The sequence below is a fragment of the Triticum urartu genome, chromosome 5A (assembly GCF_056163025.1).
Source record: "Triticum urartu cultivar PI428250 chromosome 5A, HENAU_Tu73, whole genome shotgun sequence".
NCBI lineage: Eukaryota > Viridiplantae > Streptophyta > Magnoliopsida > Poales > Poaceae > Triticum > Triticum urartu.
The window spans coordinates 486,826,981-486,843,948 of NC_141877.1; the positions used below are offsets into that span (position 1 = coordinate 486,826,981).

The following is a 16,968-nucleotide window of genomic DNA, read 5'->3' on the forward strand; positions in this document are numbered from 1 at the left end:
GCGGCTACTGGGATCAGCGGTCTTATGTCATCCTTCATGTGCATCTCGGGTTTTAGACCGATACACACCTTGAGGGCTACTGGCTATATATCTCGGCAGAGAATAAATTGCACCAATAAAAAATATTGACAAAAAATCGGCCCATAGTCAGGGTGGTGCACCACCTCGGAAGCAGTCCGGCATAAAGCTCGGGCGCTAGTGGCTGGCTTCATAGAGGGCATTTCCGGCATTAATCTCGGCTAAACTCCTTCAACTTTTTTGAACCAAGGTGATATGACACCTCGGATATAGTCCGGCGTTGGAGCCTGGACACAGTCCGGCGTTGGAGCTCGGATATATTTTGGCATTGGAGCTCGGATATACAGTCCGGCGTTGGAGCTCGGATACATAATCCAGCGTTGGAGCTCAGATACATTCCAGCGCTAGAGCTGGGAAGCGGTCCGGTGTTGGTGCTCGGCTGCAAAACATACCTCGAATGCAGTTCGGCGTTGGAGCTCGGACACAAGAGGACCCTGCCTCCCGGGAACAACTTCAAACCCGAGGTGTGGCATAAAAATAAACAAGGCATTGATAAAGTCCGGAAACTTAAAGGGGCTCCTCGGATACCCGACGTGTAAACTCGTCGAATGCATTTCGGCGATCCTCAAGATCGAAGATAAAGAAGATTTGTTGAACCAGTTTTCAGGACCGGCAACCGAAGATGAAGAACAGTTCGGAAGAATCGAGGAGCGTCCCTAACTTGAAGACCGGTTCAGGTGGCTACTGACGGTGTCCTGGACTAGGGGGTACTCACCATGTCGTCTCCCGATCTATTAGATTGGTCCGAGGACCCCCGTGCCCGTATACTCATGGGCCAGTTCGGACGGCTGCCGCATACCAGGAAGATTCCACAAGACTTGGCGATCAAGACAAGGACTTCTCCCCACCGGCGTATTCGGCTAGGACTCTTGTTATCCTAGGCCTCCGGTGCATTATATAAACCGAGGCCAGGCTAGTCGATAGATATACAACATACAGAACAACAATCATACCATAGGCTAGCTTCTAGGGTTTAGTCTCCTTGATCTCGTGGTAGATCTACTCTTGTACTACCCACATCATCAATATTAATCAAGCAGGACGTAGGGTTTTACCTCCATCAAGAGGGCCCGAACCTGGGTAAAACATCGTGTTCCCTGCCTCCTGTTACCATCCGGCCTTGGCGCACAGTTCGGGACCCCCTACCCGAGATCCGCCGGTTTTGACACCGACAACTATCTTGATTCTGTCATAAATTTGTCATGGATGTATATGCATGAAAAAAAGAGACCTACTGTGACAAACACGTATCATCACGGAAGTGTATTCTTTTATAGTGCACCCTTGTGCACAATATGAGATCATTTGAACAAACTATGCCATGAAGTGGCCATAAGATTGATCATTTGGCTTGAAAACCCTGAATCTTCATGCATGATAGCTCATTTCTGAGAACACCTTTTTAAAATAATAGCCGTATTACAAGTTTAATATATTTCCTCGAAACTTGGTTACATATAATGATATAATGTGAAGGTTTTCCAATTTTTTTTGATTTTTCTGAATTTTTTATGCCCGTTTCGAAATGCGATCAAAACGGCGGGTTTGACCGTTCCTAGCTAGTGGTTGAATCTTGGAATTTTTTTGATGTTTCTATGATTAAATAGATACTTATGTACCTAGAAATGATATTTTGAAAAAATAAAGAGAAAACTATGAGGCAGCTGCACTTCAAATTTGACCCGCTTCCTACTAAATCGGTGGGAATTTGTCTTTTTCACCAGAGGTGGATCAAGGCTTTTGACACCCAACTATTTGGTCAATTGTGAATCAAATATGGCCTAGTATTTTATAAAAATGATACGGTCCAATTTTGCAACAAATATATGGTAGCTCCTTCACAAAAAGAACTCAATTCGGGCAATCAGAAAATGGAAAATGAATTTTCAGTGCAAAGAAAATGTAAACTCCCTTATGCAACATTGTTTGGAATTCCAAGATGAACCCTTGTGCACAATATGAGATCATTTGAACAAACTATGCCATGAATGTGGCCATAAGATTGATCATTTGGCTTGAAAACCCCGAACCTTCACGCATGATAGCTCATTTCTGAGAACACCTTTTTAAAATAATTGCCGTATTACAAGTTTAATATTTTTCCTGGAAACTTGGTCACATATAATGACACAATGCGAAAGTTTTCCAATTTTTTGAGTTTTTTGAAATTTTTATGCCCGTTTCGAAATGCGATCAAAACGGCGGGTTTGACCGTTCCTAGCTAGTGGTTGAATCTTGAATTTTTTTATGTTTCTTTGATTAAATAGATACTTATGTACCTAGAAATGATTTTTTGAAAAAAATAAAGAGCAAACTATGAGGCAGCTGCAGTTCAAATTTGACCCGCTTCCTTCTGAATCGGCGGGAATTTGTCTTTTTCACCAGAGGTGGATCAATGCTTTTGACACCCAACTATTTGGTCAATTGTGAATCAAATATGGTCTAGTATTTTAGAAAAATGATATGGTCCAATTTTGCAACAAATATATGGTAGCTCCTTCACAAAAAGAACTCATTTTGGGCACTCGAAAAATGGAAAATGTTTTTTTGCCAAAAAACTCATTTCTCATGACATATTTTTAAATATATTTATCTTATTTCATGTTTGTTAATTTTCCTGAAAACTTATTCACCTTCGGTGACACAATGACAAGGTTTTTCATTTTCTTTTTGAATTTTCTCAGGTCATAAAATAGCTAATATGATTTTAACACGCTATTTTTAGTCAACTATGACCAATTTAAATGGTCATAACGTGGTACTACATTCTGATTGGTCCGTGGATGTCTCATGCGGATCGTGCATGGAACACCGTCGGATGCTCGCGGATCCAATGGCAGTCCTCGGCCCACCACACCAACCCTGAGCCCACCTAAGCTCTACTCGTGGACGTTTTCCATCCACCCCCCGCCTCCTTTCTTTCTCTGCCCCTCGCTCCCTCACAATCCCTCCCCCAAAACTCTTGCCGCTGCCACCTATGCCTCTTGTTCCGGCGTGTTCCGGCGGGCCTCGCCGACGCGCAACCCAGATCCAAGCTCCCCTGCCTCTGCTCTTCCCTCCCTCCGGCCAGATCCACCTCTCGCGGCCCCGGTAGCTCATCCCCAACCCCTTCCAATGGCTAGGGTTTCGAGGGTGGCGTTCCCACCAATTCCGGCGTGGCGGCGGTGACTGTGCTCCGCCCTCTTCGACGCCCACCAACCTAGCCGCATGGCACGACCATGGACATCGCGGCGGCCAGATCCACCCCCTCCCTCATCTCCTCGCCGCTGCCACCTCCTCCCCATCCTGCAGTGGCGCGTCCCGCCACCATCTCCTTCATCGACGCGTCCCGCAGCGACGCCCATCGCTTCCCGCAGATGCCGTCCCCAATCTCCACCGCGTTCCCCAATCCCCACCCCTAACGAAAATCTTCCCCATCTCCCCCGGCCAGTTCTCCTCCTGTCCACGTCCCCTTCCCCACCCCCGCTCCCAGATCGCGCCGCCCCTGACTGCCGCCAGAACCCCACCCCGCCACCGACGAGGCCCGACCCCCTGGGGGCCCAGCCAAGATGGTGCTCGCGCAGCTGGGTGGGAGCATCTGCCACGCGCTCGCGCAAATGAGCAACACCACGGTGATCGACGAGAAGGTGCTCGGGGAGTGCCTCAACGAGATCTCCCACGCGCTCCTGCAGTCTGACGCCCGGAAGATCGTCAACCTCGAGACCCTCGCTGCTGGTACCAACAAGCGGCGCATCATACAACAGGTCCTGCCCGCTCCACCTCCCTCAATTCATTTCCTGCGCTATTCGATCGAGGGACGCGCGTGCCAGGGGGGATTGGTCGGTTGGAGGCTGATGCCCTTGTGTTTTTCCTGCTGCAGGCCGTCTTTAGGGAGCTTTGCAGCATGCTGGATCCAGGGAAGCCGGTCTTCACCCCTAAGAAGGGCAAGCCCAACGTCGTCATCGGATTGCAGGGCCAGTCTGACTCACCAACCAACCTCGCCTGCTTGCTCTATTTATTGTTCTACACCTATTACTGAATGTATATATGTACCACTCTGTGTGTAGCATTTTTCTAACCGGACAATAGCACTCACTCCTCTACTGTCACATAATAGATTAGCCTTGAATTCATCTAGTTTGGATCAAAACAGAACCATTGATTAATACTAGATGATTGTTACTGTACATTTGGTTACAGATTTCTTTGAACTAGTTTGATTCCCTGCTGATCTACATCTTTTACATACTCACATGCTTGACTGAATTTGCTACTCCTGTTACTCTAGTGGTGAATGAGATAGGCATTCTATTGCTTGTTTCCTTGCTTCCACAAATTAAAACTCAGTAATCTTGTTAACTGCTACCGCTGTCATGAACCACACATCTGAGATGAACTTGACATTGATTTGCTTGTGTGTCAAGTATGGATAGACTTTGCTATTCACCAGTATTTAGGCGGTTGAAGTGTGCATGTTGCTGCGGCTGTTAGGATGTCGTTGGGTTGTTATCACTAGTACTAGTCCTATCAAATTGCCTGTGAGTAGTTCATTACCATGCTATCCAGGGGATATTCATTTATGTGCCTATGAATTCTATTTGTTCGGTGATGAAAAACCTGTTAATCATACCATCTTTCGGGACTGATTGGTCGCAGTGCGCCCATGCTGTCATTCTGTAATTCTGAGGACAAATTGAACATCTTGACTGTATTTTTTTTAATACTTCCGAACTTACATGTCATTTATTTTTCAGTTTTTTTATTCTGTTGTTTACTATGTATAGAATATGGCTGGACAATGATGAAAACCGAATAAAACACCATCTTTTTGGACACCTAATGACTGGACAAATATGTTCATATTTTTTAAGTTGCTTTGATCTTTGTTGATAATTTTTTGGTCTAAAATCTTTCTCTATGAAGAGAGTACAAGAAGACGGGCGGTCTGAACTGATGCCATGTTGAGATGTCTGCATCATCTGTGCTACCCTTGTGGTTGGCATCTAAGAGAAAAAAATTGTGCACTTTGTTCTTCTTATAAGTTACATTTTTTTAAATTCTTCTGCTTTTTTCCTGTTTGCACTTAGCTTCTACTATCCCTCTTTGTTGCACTTGGTCTAAGGGGGATGTAGTGGGCGCGGATAGAGAAATGGTTTACTTACCAACCCTTTGCAGCGTTTGCCATTTCTTTGGATTAGTGGCAGTGATTTGAACCTTACCCGTGCTTCTGTTTAATTCATGAATGACAAGGGAAAACATGGTTGAATTTCTTAATATGAGGCAAAAACAGACACTCTCATTATTGTCATTCTTTTAGATTCATGTGTTCTGTTCGACCAAGGCTGTGATGATAAACACTTTCAACAAACCTGCCAGTTCTGCTTCTGAAAATTCATGACTAAAAAACCTGTTATACAAGATCTGTTTAGTACTCATGGATTATGGCTGTGGCTTACTTAGTATGTGCTTGTTGTGCCTTGTGTATTGGTGCCTAATTAGCTTCTGTTAGGGGATAATCTACTGGTTATAGCAAGATTTTACTCTTGTGCCGTGGAATAGATGGTTCATGTGTACTGCGATGTACTAGTTGAGCTCTGCTGGCTGTATTAGTCGAACTCTGCTCCTTCTAACTCATATCAATTTTTCTCCTACTACTGTACAAGTGATGCTTGTGTGATTGTTGATGGACATGAACTAGCAAACTTTGTTGTTTTGCAACTGAATGAACGCAACTTCAGTTTGTACGTCACCCAGCTTGCTGTTGCGGTGGCTGTCGATGCCGGCGAGCCTGCAACACCTCCGATGAGCTGCAGGACCTGGACACCTTAGGCATGCCCTGCTCCTCCACCTTCCACCCTCATCTCATGTGCGTCAAGTCCATCTATCTCATGTGCATGTAGATCATGATGTACCAGAACCCTGCAATAGAACTACTGATGTAATATGCAAAGAACAAATTGAAACCATGTTCTATATCCTGACTTGTTATTTTTCTTCTCTAGCAAATTGTAGACATGAATCTCTAGTTGACCTATTGTTTCATAGACATATATCTGCATTTCTGCTGCTTTATCATACATTCGATCCATAAATCAGCATTTGTGTGAAATTTTGTTAAATATATATTTTCCAGATAGTCTATACACTAAACCTGGAGGTTTGAATATCTACTCCAGGAATGAAAATGCTAAATGACTTTGTGTTCACCCTTTTACAGGAGCTCCAGGCCTAGGAAATTTCAAGTTTGAAGTGGCATGTTCTGATAGTCCAGAAAAGTGAAGAAGTCTGGAGTGTATTTGTAGTAGGAGTTATATGTTCTAATAGTATCACATGTAATGGTGAAATGAATTATGTAAAGATTGTGATATTAGTCAAAATTGGCATGTGGTTTGATAATTCTCATTTGTTTGCTGTTCTGACTGAAATAATTGTGTGGAAATTGAAACATTGGCTGTCTTTAATTAGAACCTGACAAGTGGGACCTAATAGTATTTGGCATATAAAAAGGCCATTTTCCAAATAATATTCATAGGAAAAAACTAAAAACTAAGAAAATGGACTGTAAAAAGGTCGAGGCCCAATTGAGAAATAGATGCGGCCCGAAAAAGAAACCAAAAAAAGGATCACAACCCTGGAAATAAAAAGGCTGCAACGTTGAGCTTGGCCCATGAAGTCGACCAAAAATTGACTGGAAAAAAATAGAAAGGCCGAATTAATGGGCTCGGTCCATCTAAAGCACCGAAATGGACCGGGCTGATTCTAAGTAATGACCTTTTCAATTGGTCGTAATTTTGCCACGTTAGATTGCCATGTCGGATCCGACGTGGCCTAGGCAGATAGCCAGTGACCAAAATAAAAGGTCATGGGTTCAACGACCTTCTGTTTTGGTCGTAAACATCTATGACCTTCTCAAAGAGAAGGTCGTTAATTTCAGTTTATGACCCCCAGCTTTTGACCTTCTGTTTTTGGTCATAAAAAGGTGGCAAATGAAAAACTATGACCTTTCAGCAGCCAATAGTGAGGGTCAGAAGTTGACATATTTCTTGTAGTGTAGACCCGGGGGCAATAGGTTTCACTAGTGGCTTAGCATAAGTATTACAGTGGGTGAACAAATTACTGTCGAGCAATTGATAGAAAAGAAAATAATTATGAGAATATCTAGGCATGATCATGTATATAGGCATCGTCCGTGACAAGTAGACCGACTCCTGCCTGCATCTACTACTATTACTCCACACATCGACCGCTATCCAGCATGCATCTAGAGTATTAAGTTCATAAGAACTGAGTAACACATTAGGTAAGATGACATGATGTAGAGAGATAAACTCAAGAAATATGATATAAACCCCATCTTTTTATCCTCGATGCCAACAATACAATACGTGTCGTTTCCCTTTCTGTCACTAGGATCGAGCACCGCAAGATTGAACCCAAAGCTAAGCACTTCTCCCATTGCAAGAGAGATCAATCTAGTAGGCCAAACCAAACTGATAATTCGAAGAGACTTGTAAAGATAACCAATCATACATAAAAGATTTTAGAGAAGAATCAAATATTGTTCATAGATAGACTTGATCATGAACCCACAATTCATCGGATCTCGACAAACACACCGCAAAAGTTGTTACATCGAATAGATCTCCAAGAAGATCGAGGAGAACTTTGTATTGAGATTCAAAGAGAGAGAAGAAGCCATCTAGCTAATAACTATGGACCAGAAGGTCTGAAGTAAACTACTCACACATCATCGGAGGGGCCATGGGGTTGATGTAGAGGCCCTCCGTGATTGATGCCCCCTCCAGCGGAGCTCCAGAAAAGGCCCCAAGATGGGATCTCTTGGGCACAGAAGGTTGCGGCGGTGGAAATAGGGTTTCTTGGTGCTCCTCGATGTTTTCAGGGTATATGAGTATATATAGGAGGAAGAAGTAGGTCGGTTGAGCCACGAGGGGCCCACGAGGGGGGAGGGCGCGCCCAGGGGGCTAGGTGCGCCCCCTGCCTTGTGGACTCCTCGTTTGTTTCTTGACTTCCACTCCAAGTCCTCTGGATCACGTTTGTTCCAAAAATCACGTTCCCGAAGGTTTCATTCCGTTTGGATTCCATTTGATATTCCTTTTCTGCGAAACACCAAAATAGGAAAAAACAATAATTTGTACTGGGCCTTGGGTTAATAGGTTAGTCCCAAAAATAATATAAAAGTGTAAAATAAAGCCCATTAACATCCAAAACAGATAATATAATAGCATAGAACAATAAAAAATTATAGATACGTTGGAGACGTATCAAGCATCCCCAAGCTTAATTCTTGCTCGTCCTCGAGTAGGTAAATGATAAAAACAGAATTTTTGATGTCGAATGCTACCTAGCATAATTCTCAATGTAATTCTCTTTATTATGGCATGAATATTCAGATCCGAAAGATTCAAGATAAACGTCTAATATTGAGATAAAAATAATAATACTTCAAGCATACCAAGTAAGCAATTATGTCTTCTCAAAGTAACATGGCAAAAGAATGTTTATCCCTACAAAATTATATAGTTTAGTCATGCTCCATTTTCGTCATACAAGAATGCTCTCATCATGCAGAACACCGATGGCAAGCCAAGCAATTGTTTCACACTTTAGTAATCTCAAACTTTTTTCAATTTTCACGCAATACATGAGCGTGAGCCATGGATATAGCACTATGGGTGGAATAGAATATGATGATGGGGGTTATGTGGAGAAGACAAAAAAAGGATAAAGTCTCACATCGACGCGGCTAATCAATGGGCTAGGGAGATGCCCATTAATTGATGTCAATGCAAGGAGTAGGGATTGTCATGCAACGGATGCACTAGAGCTATAAATGTATGAAAGCTCAACAAAAGAAACTAAGTGGGTGTGCATCCGACTTTCTTGCTCACGAAGACCTAGGGCATTTGAAGAAGCCCATTGTTTGAATATACAAGCCAAGTTCTATAATGAAAAATTCCCACTAGTATATGAAAGTGACCAAACAAGAGACTCTCTATCATAAAGATCATGGTGCTACTTTGAAGCACAAGTGTGGAAACATGGATAGTAGCATTGCCCCCCTTTTTTGGGACAATCACTACAAAAAAGACACATCCGTGACATTTTGGGCCGAACAATTTTTTTTCTGTCATACATATGACACTTCTATGACGATAATTGTGATAAAACCCGGTATCATCATAGATGTGGTCGGCTCCTACTTCTATGACAAAAAATCATGAGAGAAAATGGGCTTTTCGTCCTGGGCGGGCCGGAGACACAGCTGCATGACATTCTTTGGGCCATCCATGACGGAAAAAACAGTGGTAGAAGCGAGGGGGAGGAAAATTTCGGGGAGTTCCCGGTTACGATGGGAGGTCGGGGGCCGAGCGATGCGCGTTTCTCTTGTACACGTACGCGCGTGTGTGCGAGGCGTTGGCTCTAACTAAACCCGAGCGAGGCATTGGGCTCTAACTGAACCTGAGCGATTGCACTGCAGGCTACGCGTTACTAAACCCGAGCGATCGATCGATGGCTGTTAACTGAACCCAATCGAGCGATTCCTTGGCTACTGCTGCTAACTGAAGACGATCGATGGGATGAACAGTGAGCGTTGCGGGGGGGGGGGGTTGGATGAACAATGAGCGGTGGCGTTGCCTCTGGATGAACAGGACCCCGTGGTGTGGTGGAGGGCTGGATGAACAGTAGACGGTGGATGGGTGCCCGTGGAGGGGTGGATGAACAGGACCCTGTGGTGTGGAGGGTAGGATGAACAGTAGACGGTGGAGGGGTGCCCGTGGAGGGGTGGTTGAATAGGACCCCATGGTGTGGAGGGCTGGCTGAACAGTAGACGGTGGAGGGGTGGTTGAACAGTAGCTGGTGGAGTAGCGCGCGGTGGAGGCTGGATGAACAGGAGCCCGTGGAGGCTGGAGGAGGTCGACGGTGGATGAATAGTAGCTCGTGGAGGCTGGAGGGGGTCGATGGTGGAGATGAACAGTATCCCGTGGAGTCCCGTTTTGCGGTACGCTGCACCCCACAGGACCCCTGTTTCGACCGTAGCGCTCCAACACAAGTCCGTTTCCTCTGTTTTGCGGTACGCCACACCCCCTGATCAACAGGACCCCCGTTTAGACCGTAGGAGGTCCGTTTCCTCCATTTTGCAGTACGCCAGACCCCTCCCGATGAACAGGATCCCGTTTCGAACGTGGCCGGTCGAACACAAGGCCGTTTCTCCGTTCTGCGGTACGCCAGGCCTCGTTTTCCATCGCCTGTTCCGTCCAAGCCCTCCCGATGAACACGACGCATTCCGTTGCCTCCCCATGAATACGATGACGACGTTGTTTCTCCATTCCGACCCAGCCATGTACACGAGCCCTGGCCGTACGTATGCGCGAGTAGGCGTTTGAGACCCCGCCTGTATGTACACATACCTAGCCGTATTTTCTTTCTTGCACCCTTGCCACTGTACGTATGTGTAAATGCTACGTGCGCGCCTCTACTACGACACGTGCGTGCCTCTACTATGACACATGCACGCCTCTACATCGACCAGTATGTACGTACACGTTCGCGACCAGAATGATAACGCTACGTATGCTTTGACCAGGTGGGTCCCGACTGTCAGGCACTTCCTTGCCTGCAAAGATGTAGCTGGTCGGTCCCGACAGTCAGGGGGCGAATCGTTTTTTTGACCGGACGCACTTCCTTGCTTGCGAAGATGTAGCTCGTGGGTCCCAGCAGTCAGGGGGAAACATTTTTCGCGAAATACGGTGGCCCGTCCGGTGGGTCCCGCTGTCAGGTGGAGGAATAATTATTTTGCACGTAATAAGCAGGTACTTCCTTGCTGCGGCCGTCGACCCAGCTGTCAGCCTCTCCACGGACTGTCCATGTCCGATGGAAGTCGTTCCTTGACCACGTTGACCACGCCGCGCCGAGAGCACCAGGGCGGTGGACGACGGCGAGGCCTAGGAAGGGGACGACGCGGAGCCGGGGAAGACGCGACAGTGGATGCCCACGCGTAGAGGAGTACGGGGGTTCACTGGTTCGCTGCGGTGTGAGGCTGCCGTCACCGCAGAATAGAAGGGGGTGTGGGTGAGTAGAGGGATGGCCTGGCTAGGGGTGGGAGTAGTAGGGGGCGGTGAGGCCTTCGTCGCATCGCAGCCGGCCATGGGAGGCAGGAGCACGAGGCACGACCGGCGCTGGTTTGGGCGGCTGGAGCAAGAAGAACAGAGGTTGAAGAAGCACTACGGCCGTTGGATGGACATCGTACGGTCACTGGAGCTAGAATTGTGCATATTGACTAAGTTGACAAAGCCCTTTGTCCCCGTCAAATTAGTTGGCCCACAAGTCAGCCTCCCACCAAGGTGGGTCCCAGCTAGCAGGGGGTATTCATTTTTTTGAGCATAATAAGGAGGCACTTCCTAGCGTGCGAAGATATAGCTGGTGGGTCCAAGCTGTCAGTGGCGGTATCATTTTTGTCGCGAAATACAGAGGCCCTTTCGGTGGGTCCCTGATGTCAGGTGGAGGAATCATTATTTTGCGCGTAATAAGGAGGCATTTCCTTGCGTGCAGCCGTGGACCCAGCTGTGGGCCTCTCCACGTACAGTCCACTTCAGATGCATGTCGGTCGTTGACCACGTTGACCAGGCCGCGACGAGAGCACCAGGGCGGTGGACGACAGCGAGGCCTAGGAAGGGAACGACATGGAGGTAGGGAAGACTCGGCAGTTGTTTCTCACGCGGAGGGGAGTATGACTGTATGAGGGTTTACTGGTTCGTCTACCGTCGCCGGAGAATAACAGCAGGTGTGGGTGAGTAGAGGGATGGCTAGGCTAGCGATGGGAGTACTATGGGGTGGTGTGGCCTGCGCGGCAGCAGAGCCGGCCGCGGGGAGGAGGGAGCAGGCAGTCCCATCGGCGCATGTTTGAGCGGCTGGAGCAGGAAGAGCAGAGATTGAAGAAGCACGGCGGCCGTTGGATGGCCATCCAACAGTCACTGCTTGTGCGTCAACCTTTCTTTTAGGCAAGCCTCAAATCTATGGAAAACAGGATACAACCCATCTGCCATTATTTCTAATAATTTACAGCCAATTTGCTAATTATTAAGGTTTTTTTGGAGCCCATATTCTTTTTGTTAGCATTACAGCCCATATTATGGCCATAGTTAAAAAATTATACGAAATTTTGCATATTTCGGTGCGGTCCGAACTGTTTTTAATCTCGAAATTTCGACTCACATTCAAACTGATTTGAAAAATAAATGTATATCAATATAAAATCCAACAAATTCTCCACGCATAAAAATTAATGTAATTTAAAATCTTGAAATGAAAAAAAGATATTTGAAACTAATTGCCGGTTTGATGTGTTTTAAAAATGTATAGCCCATTTCTCATTACTGATGGGCCATTTTCTTGGCCAGCTGAATGAAAGCTCTCCTCGTCTTGAAAGATTTGCAGCCCAACAGGCTTGACAAAGCGACTTACTTGGCAAATCACAAAAAAATTGGGCTGTGGCCGTGGACCCAGCTGTCAGCCTCTCCACGTACAGTACTCTTCCGATGGAAGTCGTTCCTTGACCACGTTGACCACGCCGCGCGGAGAGCACCACGGCGGTGGACGAAGGCGAGGCCTAGGAAGGGGACGACGCAGAGCCGGGGAAGACGCGGTAGTGGAAGCCCGCGCGGAGAGGAGTACGAGGGTTCACTGGTTCGGCTGCGGTGTGAGGCTGCCGTCGCTGCAGGGCCTGGCCAGCGGTGGGAATAGTAGGGGGCGGTGAGGCCTCCGTGGCAGCATAGCCGGCCACGGGAGGCAGGAGCATGCGGCACGACCGGCGCTGCTTTGGGCGGCTGGAGCAAGAAGACCAGAGGTTGAAGAAGCACTACGCCCGTTGGATGGACATCATACGGTCATTGGAGTTAGAATCGTTCATATTGACTAAGTTGACAAAGCCCTCCGTCCCCGTTAACTTTGTTGGCCCACAAGTCATCCTCCCACTATGGTGGGTCCCAGCTAGCAGGAGGTATTCTTTTTTTGTGCGTAATAAGGAGGCACTTCCTTGCGTGCGAAGATATAGCTGGTGGGTCCGACATGTCAGCAAGGGGAACGTTTTTTTTCGCGAAATACAGAGGCCCTTCCGGTGGGTCCAGCTATCAGGTCCTTGCAAAAAAAGGGAAAGAAAATCAAAGACTTGGGAAGGCGTACAGAACAAGCTAGTGTACCAGTAAAGAGACGTTGCCGAGTTTTAGAAAAAAGAAAGACGTGCTCCTGTAGCTGGTTCGAATCCAAACCTAGACTATGACTATATATGGTGCTATGCTACTCTGCAAGTATTGAAACTGACATATCCAACGTTCGCTTCTCTTCTTCTCTACTTACTCTGCCTAGCATCAGAAGCTCTAGCCGCAGCAACCATGTCCGCTGGCTGCTCGTCCACCTGCTCTTCAGCAGGCAACAACCAGGTATGTGCCAAGTCGCAACCCGTACCATCGCCTATGGGTCTCATCACACCCTCGCCGGCACACGCACCATAGCCGATTGCTCATCGCAACCCGCTGTCGTTGGTGTGGTGCCACTGCTGCAAATCACGCAGAGTCATCCGTCGCGTCTCAACCACAATCTTTAACCCGGGCCGAGTCTTCTACAAATGCCCGAATCATGGGGTAATAATATTTTTAAGTGTTGTTCTGCTGCTTTCAGTTGCTGATTTTTTAATAGTTTGGTTGAAGATCTACCAATTTGATTCGTGCAGAAAAGGGAAGATTCGTGTGATTTGTATTTCTGGGAAGTTGCTGATGTGGGGGAATGCAACTATGCTGATTATTTGGTTAGCCGAGGAATCCCAATACCAGCAGGTTGGGGTGTTGGACAAGTAACTAAAGGAACGACAGAAGAGGAAGATGCAGAGCAGAAGGTTAAAGATGCAGTTCCTCTGATCATGGCCATGCAACAGCTGTTGAATGGCCTTGACAACAATGAGGAGATGAAAGATCTTGTGAAGATAATGGGCAAAATCGATGTGCTCTGTAGGATGATTGTCTCTTTATTTGTAGTGTATGTAGCACTCGTGATGTATTCAGTGGCTACGACGTGAGCACTTTGCTGAAACTAGTAATGAATGAAACCTGTGTAGCAGGCTGGGCGTAGTGTTTTGAACATCTAATGATTTCTATTAACGGAAATTAGGGGGTATCCCCTTTTGCTCATATAAATAAATAAATAGCAGAGGCCCTGTCGGGTCAGCTTTGTTCTCATTCGAAGACGTCAAGAAAATTGCAGTCCAATAGCAAACTATGTCATCAAATTCAAGTTTCACAGCCAAATATGAGTACAACTAAACAACAATGTCATCTTGTTTTAGTTGTCATACAATCACCAAACACAAATCAGCATACATAACAAGTGATGTTCTCACAGCAAAATACTAAACAACATGTTCATCAGGTTTCAGTTGTCGTAGCAAACACAATTTCACATAGTAGCTAAAAAACGTCTTCTGATAGGAAAATACGACAAAAGCAATGTAATCATCATCCACAGCAGCAGCCTCAACATCTTTGCCATGTGTATCAGTCTGAATCGTAATTCCCCACGGTGTCATCTTCTTCTTCGTCCTCAACGTCCTCGAACGTTGGCTTCTTCTTGATGAACTCTTGTATGTCCACAGCACGACAGGAAATCTTTTCGCCGCGGTCATTGACGTGATGGTTCTCAAAGATATTAGGAACATCTGTGTTATCTTGTACATCAAGAGAAGTGTAAGCATCATCTTGTTGTGCAACTTCATTAAACGAATTCCTCTGCTCAAACCTTTGAAATACTCTCCAGTCATCGCTACGTGCAAATGTGCCTTCCAAGAAAAATATCTGTGTTGCTTGATTTGCCAAAATAAAAGGCTCGTTGGTCTGGTACGCCGCCTTGACATTGATGGATTTGAAATAATCATCAGCTCTGGGTTTTGCGATCCTGGAAAACAGGTTATACCAACGACAGCACAACAGAACCACACACCGATGATCCTTGAAACTGGAGATATACTGCAACTGAACAATGTCTGTTATGTTAGCATACATTTCAGTTGTCTCTTTGTCATACGTATCCGTGCTCATGATGGCACTGTTTTGTGTGTTCTTGCCTTCGTCTCGTGCAAGGGTGTTGTAGCGCACATCTTCAACAACGCAAGATTCATAATGTCTTACCCGAGTATCAGGACCCATTGTTAGTGAGTAAAGGGCATCATCAACTGCCTGCCCATCCTCCCGCATCTTCTTAACCTATGGTTAGAAAATAGACAAGCTGATCATCTTATGTACTCAATATATTAAAAAAACTGACAGTGCACTTCAAAAGCTTACATGGTTCTTGAACTATTTCGCAAATCCTGCCATAACCAGTTTGTCAATGTTTCTTGGATTTTGCGGCAGTAACTCCTCTTTGTAGATGCTGCACAACATAGTGATCGCGTCAAACATCTAAATGTATAAGAATGTGCTGCAAGTTTGGTAGATTACGATGTATAAGCTGCAGTACTGCACTTACTTGATATATGGTAGTATCTCAGGACAGTTATTCAACACATACCAAACCATTTTGTCCAAATCTTTAGGTTTGTCCTCTTGTCGACTCTTCCCTGTAACTCGACCAGAATAATCGAAAACATTGAGCCCGGGATTGTCTTCACCCACCTCTTTGCTAAGCTGATCAGCTGTTTCAATGTATTTTGAGCAGAATGTCAACGCTTCTGTAGCAATGTAGGCCTCTGCAATGGAACCCTCGGGTCTAGCTCTGTTCCTAACATAGCCCTTGAAAGTGCCTAGCCGCCTTTCAATAGGGTACATCCAGCCATACTGTACTGGACCTCTAAGTAGTGCCTCATCAGGTAGATGAACAGCCGAATGCACCATCACATCAAAGAAGGCTGGAGGATATATCTTCTCAAGGTCGCATAGGATAGTTGGTATCTTGTCTCTAAGACGCTCCAAAGCATCTATCCTGATATTCCTACTTCAGAGTTCCCTGAAGAATTGTCCCAACTCTGCAACTGCTCTGTATAAGTCAGGGCGGCCCAATCCTCTAAGGATAATAGGTAAAACCCTTTGAAGTAGGACGTGGCAGTCATGAGTTTTCAACCCTTGTACCTTGTTTCCATCTGCACTGACTCTCCTTTCAGGGTTGGAAGCAAATCCATGTGGGAATCTCACACGTGACAGGACCTCGCAGAATTCTTTTCTTTTTACCTTGTCCAAGACGTACACAGATTGTGCCATATCTCGTGGTTTACCTTCATCTTGCACCTGCAAATCCTATCTGATACCCAGGTGTGTCAAATCAATCCTAGATTTTAAGATATCTTTCGTCTTGCCTTCAATATTAAGAAGTGTGCCGATAATGCTGTCACATATATTTTTCTCGATGTGCATCACATCAAGATTATGCCGCAGATCCAAATCTTTTCAATACTCCAAGTCCCACAAAGTGGACCTGCGGGTAAACAATAATCTCTCTTCTGCCCCGCCACGCTTCCTTTTCCCGCTACCATTATCAGGATGGTTTCCTGGTGTAATATGCCTGACCTTCTCTAATTCCACTTGCAACTCATCGGCGGTGAGCCTCTTTGGCGCATCACGGTTTTCATGCTTTGCATTGAACACATGTCTTCGGTATTTTCTAGGAAGTGGCTTGTCCTTGGCAAGAAATGGCGGTGTCCAATGTAACAGATCTTGCTAAGTATTGCGTATGACAGTGTATTCCTGTCACAGCGAACACATGCATTGTAACCATGTGTCGTTCGCCCTGACATAGTGCCCAAAGCCGGATAATCATGGATGCACCAAATTATAACAGCACGCAGAAAGAAATCAGCTGGTGGGCTGCTATATAGGTCTCGAGTGAGAACACCCTTCCATAGCTGTTGAA

The 16,968-nt window shown here is 45.9% G+C and overlaps 1 protein-coding gene and 3 non-coding genes across 4 annotated transcripts; all 4 read left to right on the forward strand.

The window, feature by feature from the left end:
* The first annotated feature begins 2,990 nt into the window (after nucleotides 1–2,990).
* Nucleotides 2,991–4,246, forward strand: LOC147972146 (signal recognition particle subunit SRP54 2-like). Its single transcript, XM_087521318.1, has 2 exons — nucleotides 2,991–3,821; nucleotides 3,938–4,246. Exons 1-2 carry the CDS (start codon nucleotides 3,627–3,629, stop codon nucleotides 4,094–4,096), a joined length of 354 nt encoding a protein of 117 aa, XP_087377444.1. The 5' UTR covers nucleotides 2,991–3,626; the 3' UTR covers nucleotides 4,097–4,246.
* Nucleotides 4,247–4,656: 410 nt separating this feature from the next.
* LOC125530950 (small nucleolar RNA SNORD96 family) lies at nucleotides 4,657–4,748 on the forward strand. Its single transcript, XR_007293020.1, has one exon. It is a non-coding gene; the product is annotated as a small nucleolar RNA SNORD96 family (small nucleolar RNA).
* A 507-nt stretch (nucleotides 4,749–5,255) lies between these two features.
* On the forward strand, nucleotides 5,256–5,340 carry LOC125530953 (small nucleolar RNA U36a). Its single transcript, XR_007293022.1, has one exon. It is a non-coding gene; the product is annotated as a small nucleolar RNA U36a (small nucleolar RNA).
* A 53-nt stretch (nucleotides 5,341–5,393) lies between these two features.
* On the forward strand, nucleotides 5,394–5,487 carry LOC125530951 (small nucleolar RNA Z223). Its single transcript, XR_007293021.1, has one exon. It is a non-coding gene; the product is annotated as a small nucleolar RNA Z223 (small nucleolar RNA).
* The last annotated feature ends 11,481 nt before the right edge of the window (nucleotides 5,488–16,968 follow it).

What these genes read in the sequence shown, in the direction of transcription:
- LOC147972146 (XM_087521318.1), top strand. Translation starts at nt 3,627, where the DNA reads ATGGTGCTCGCGCAGCTGGGTGGGAGCATCTGCCACGCGCTCGCGCAA. An exon ending in AGCGGCGCATCATACAACAG is followed by an intron (nt 3,822 to 3,937) that starts GTCCTGCCCGCT and finishes TTCCTGCTGCAG; the next exon opens with GCCGTCTTTAGGGAGCTTTG.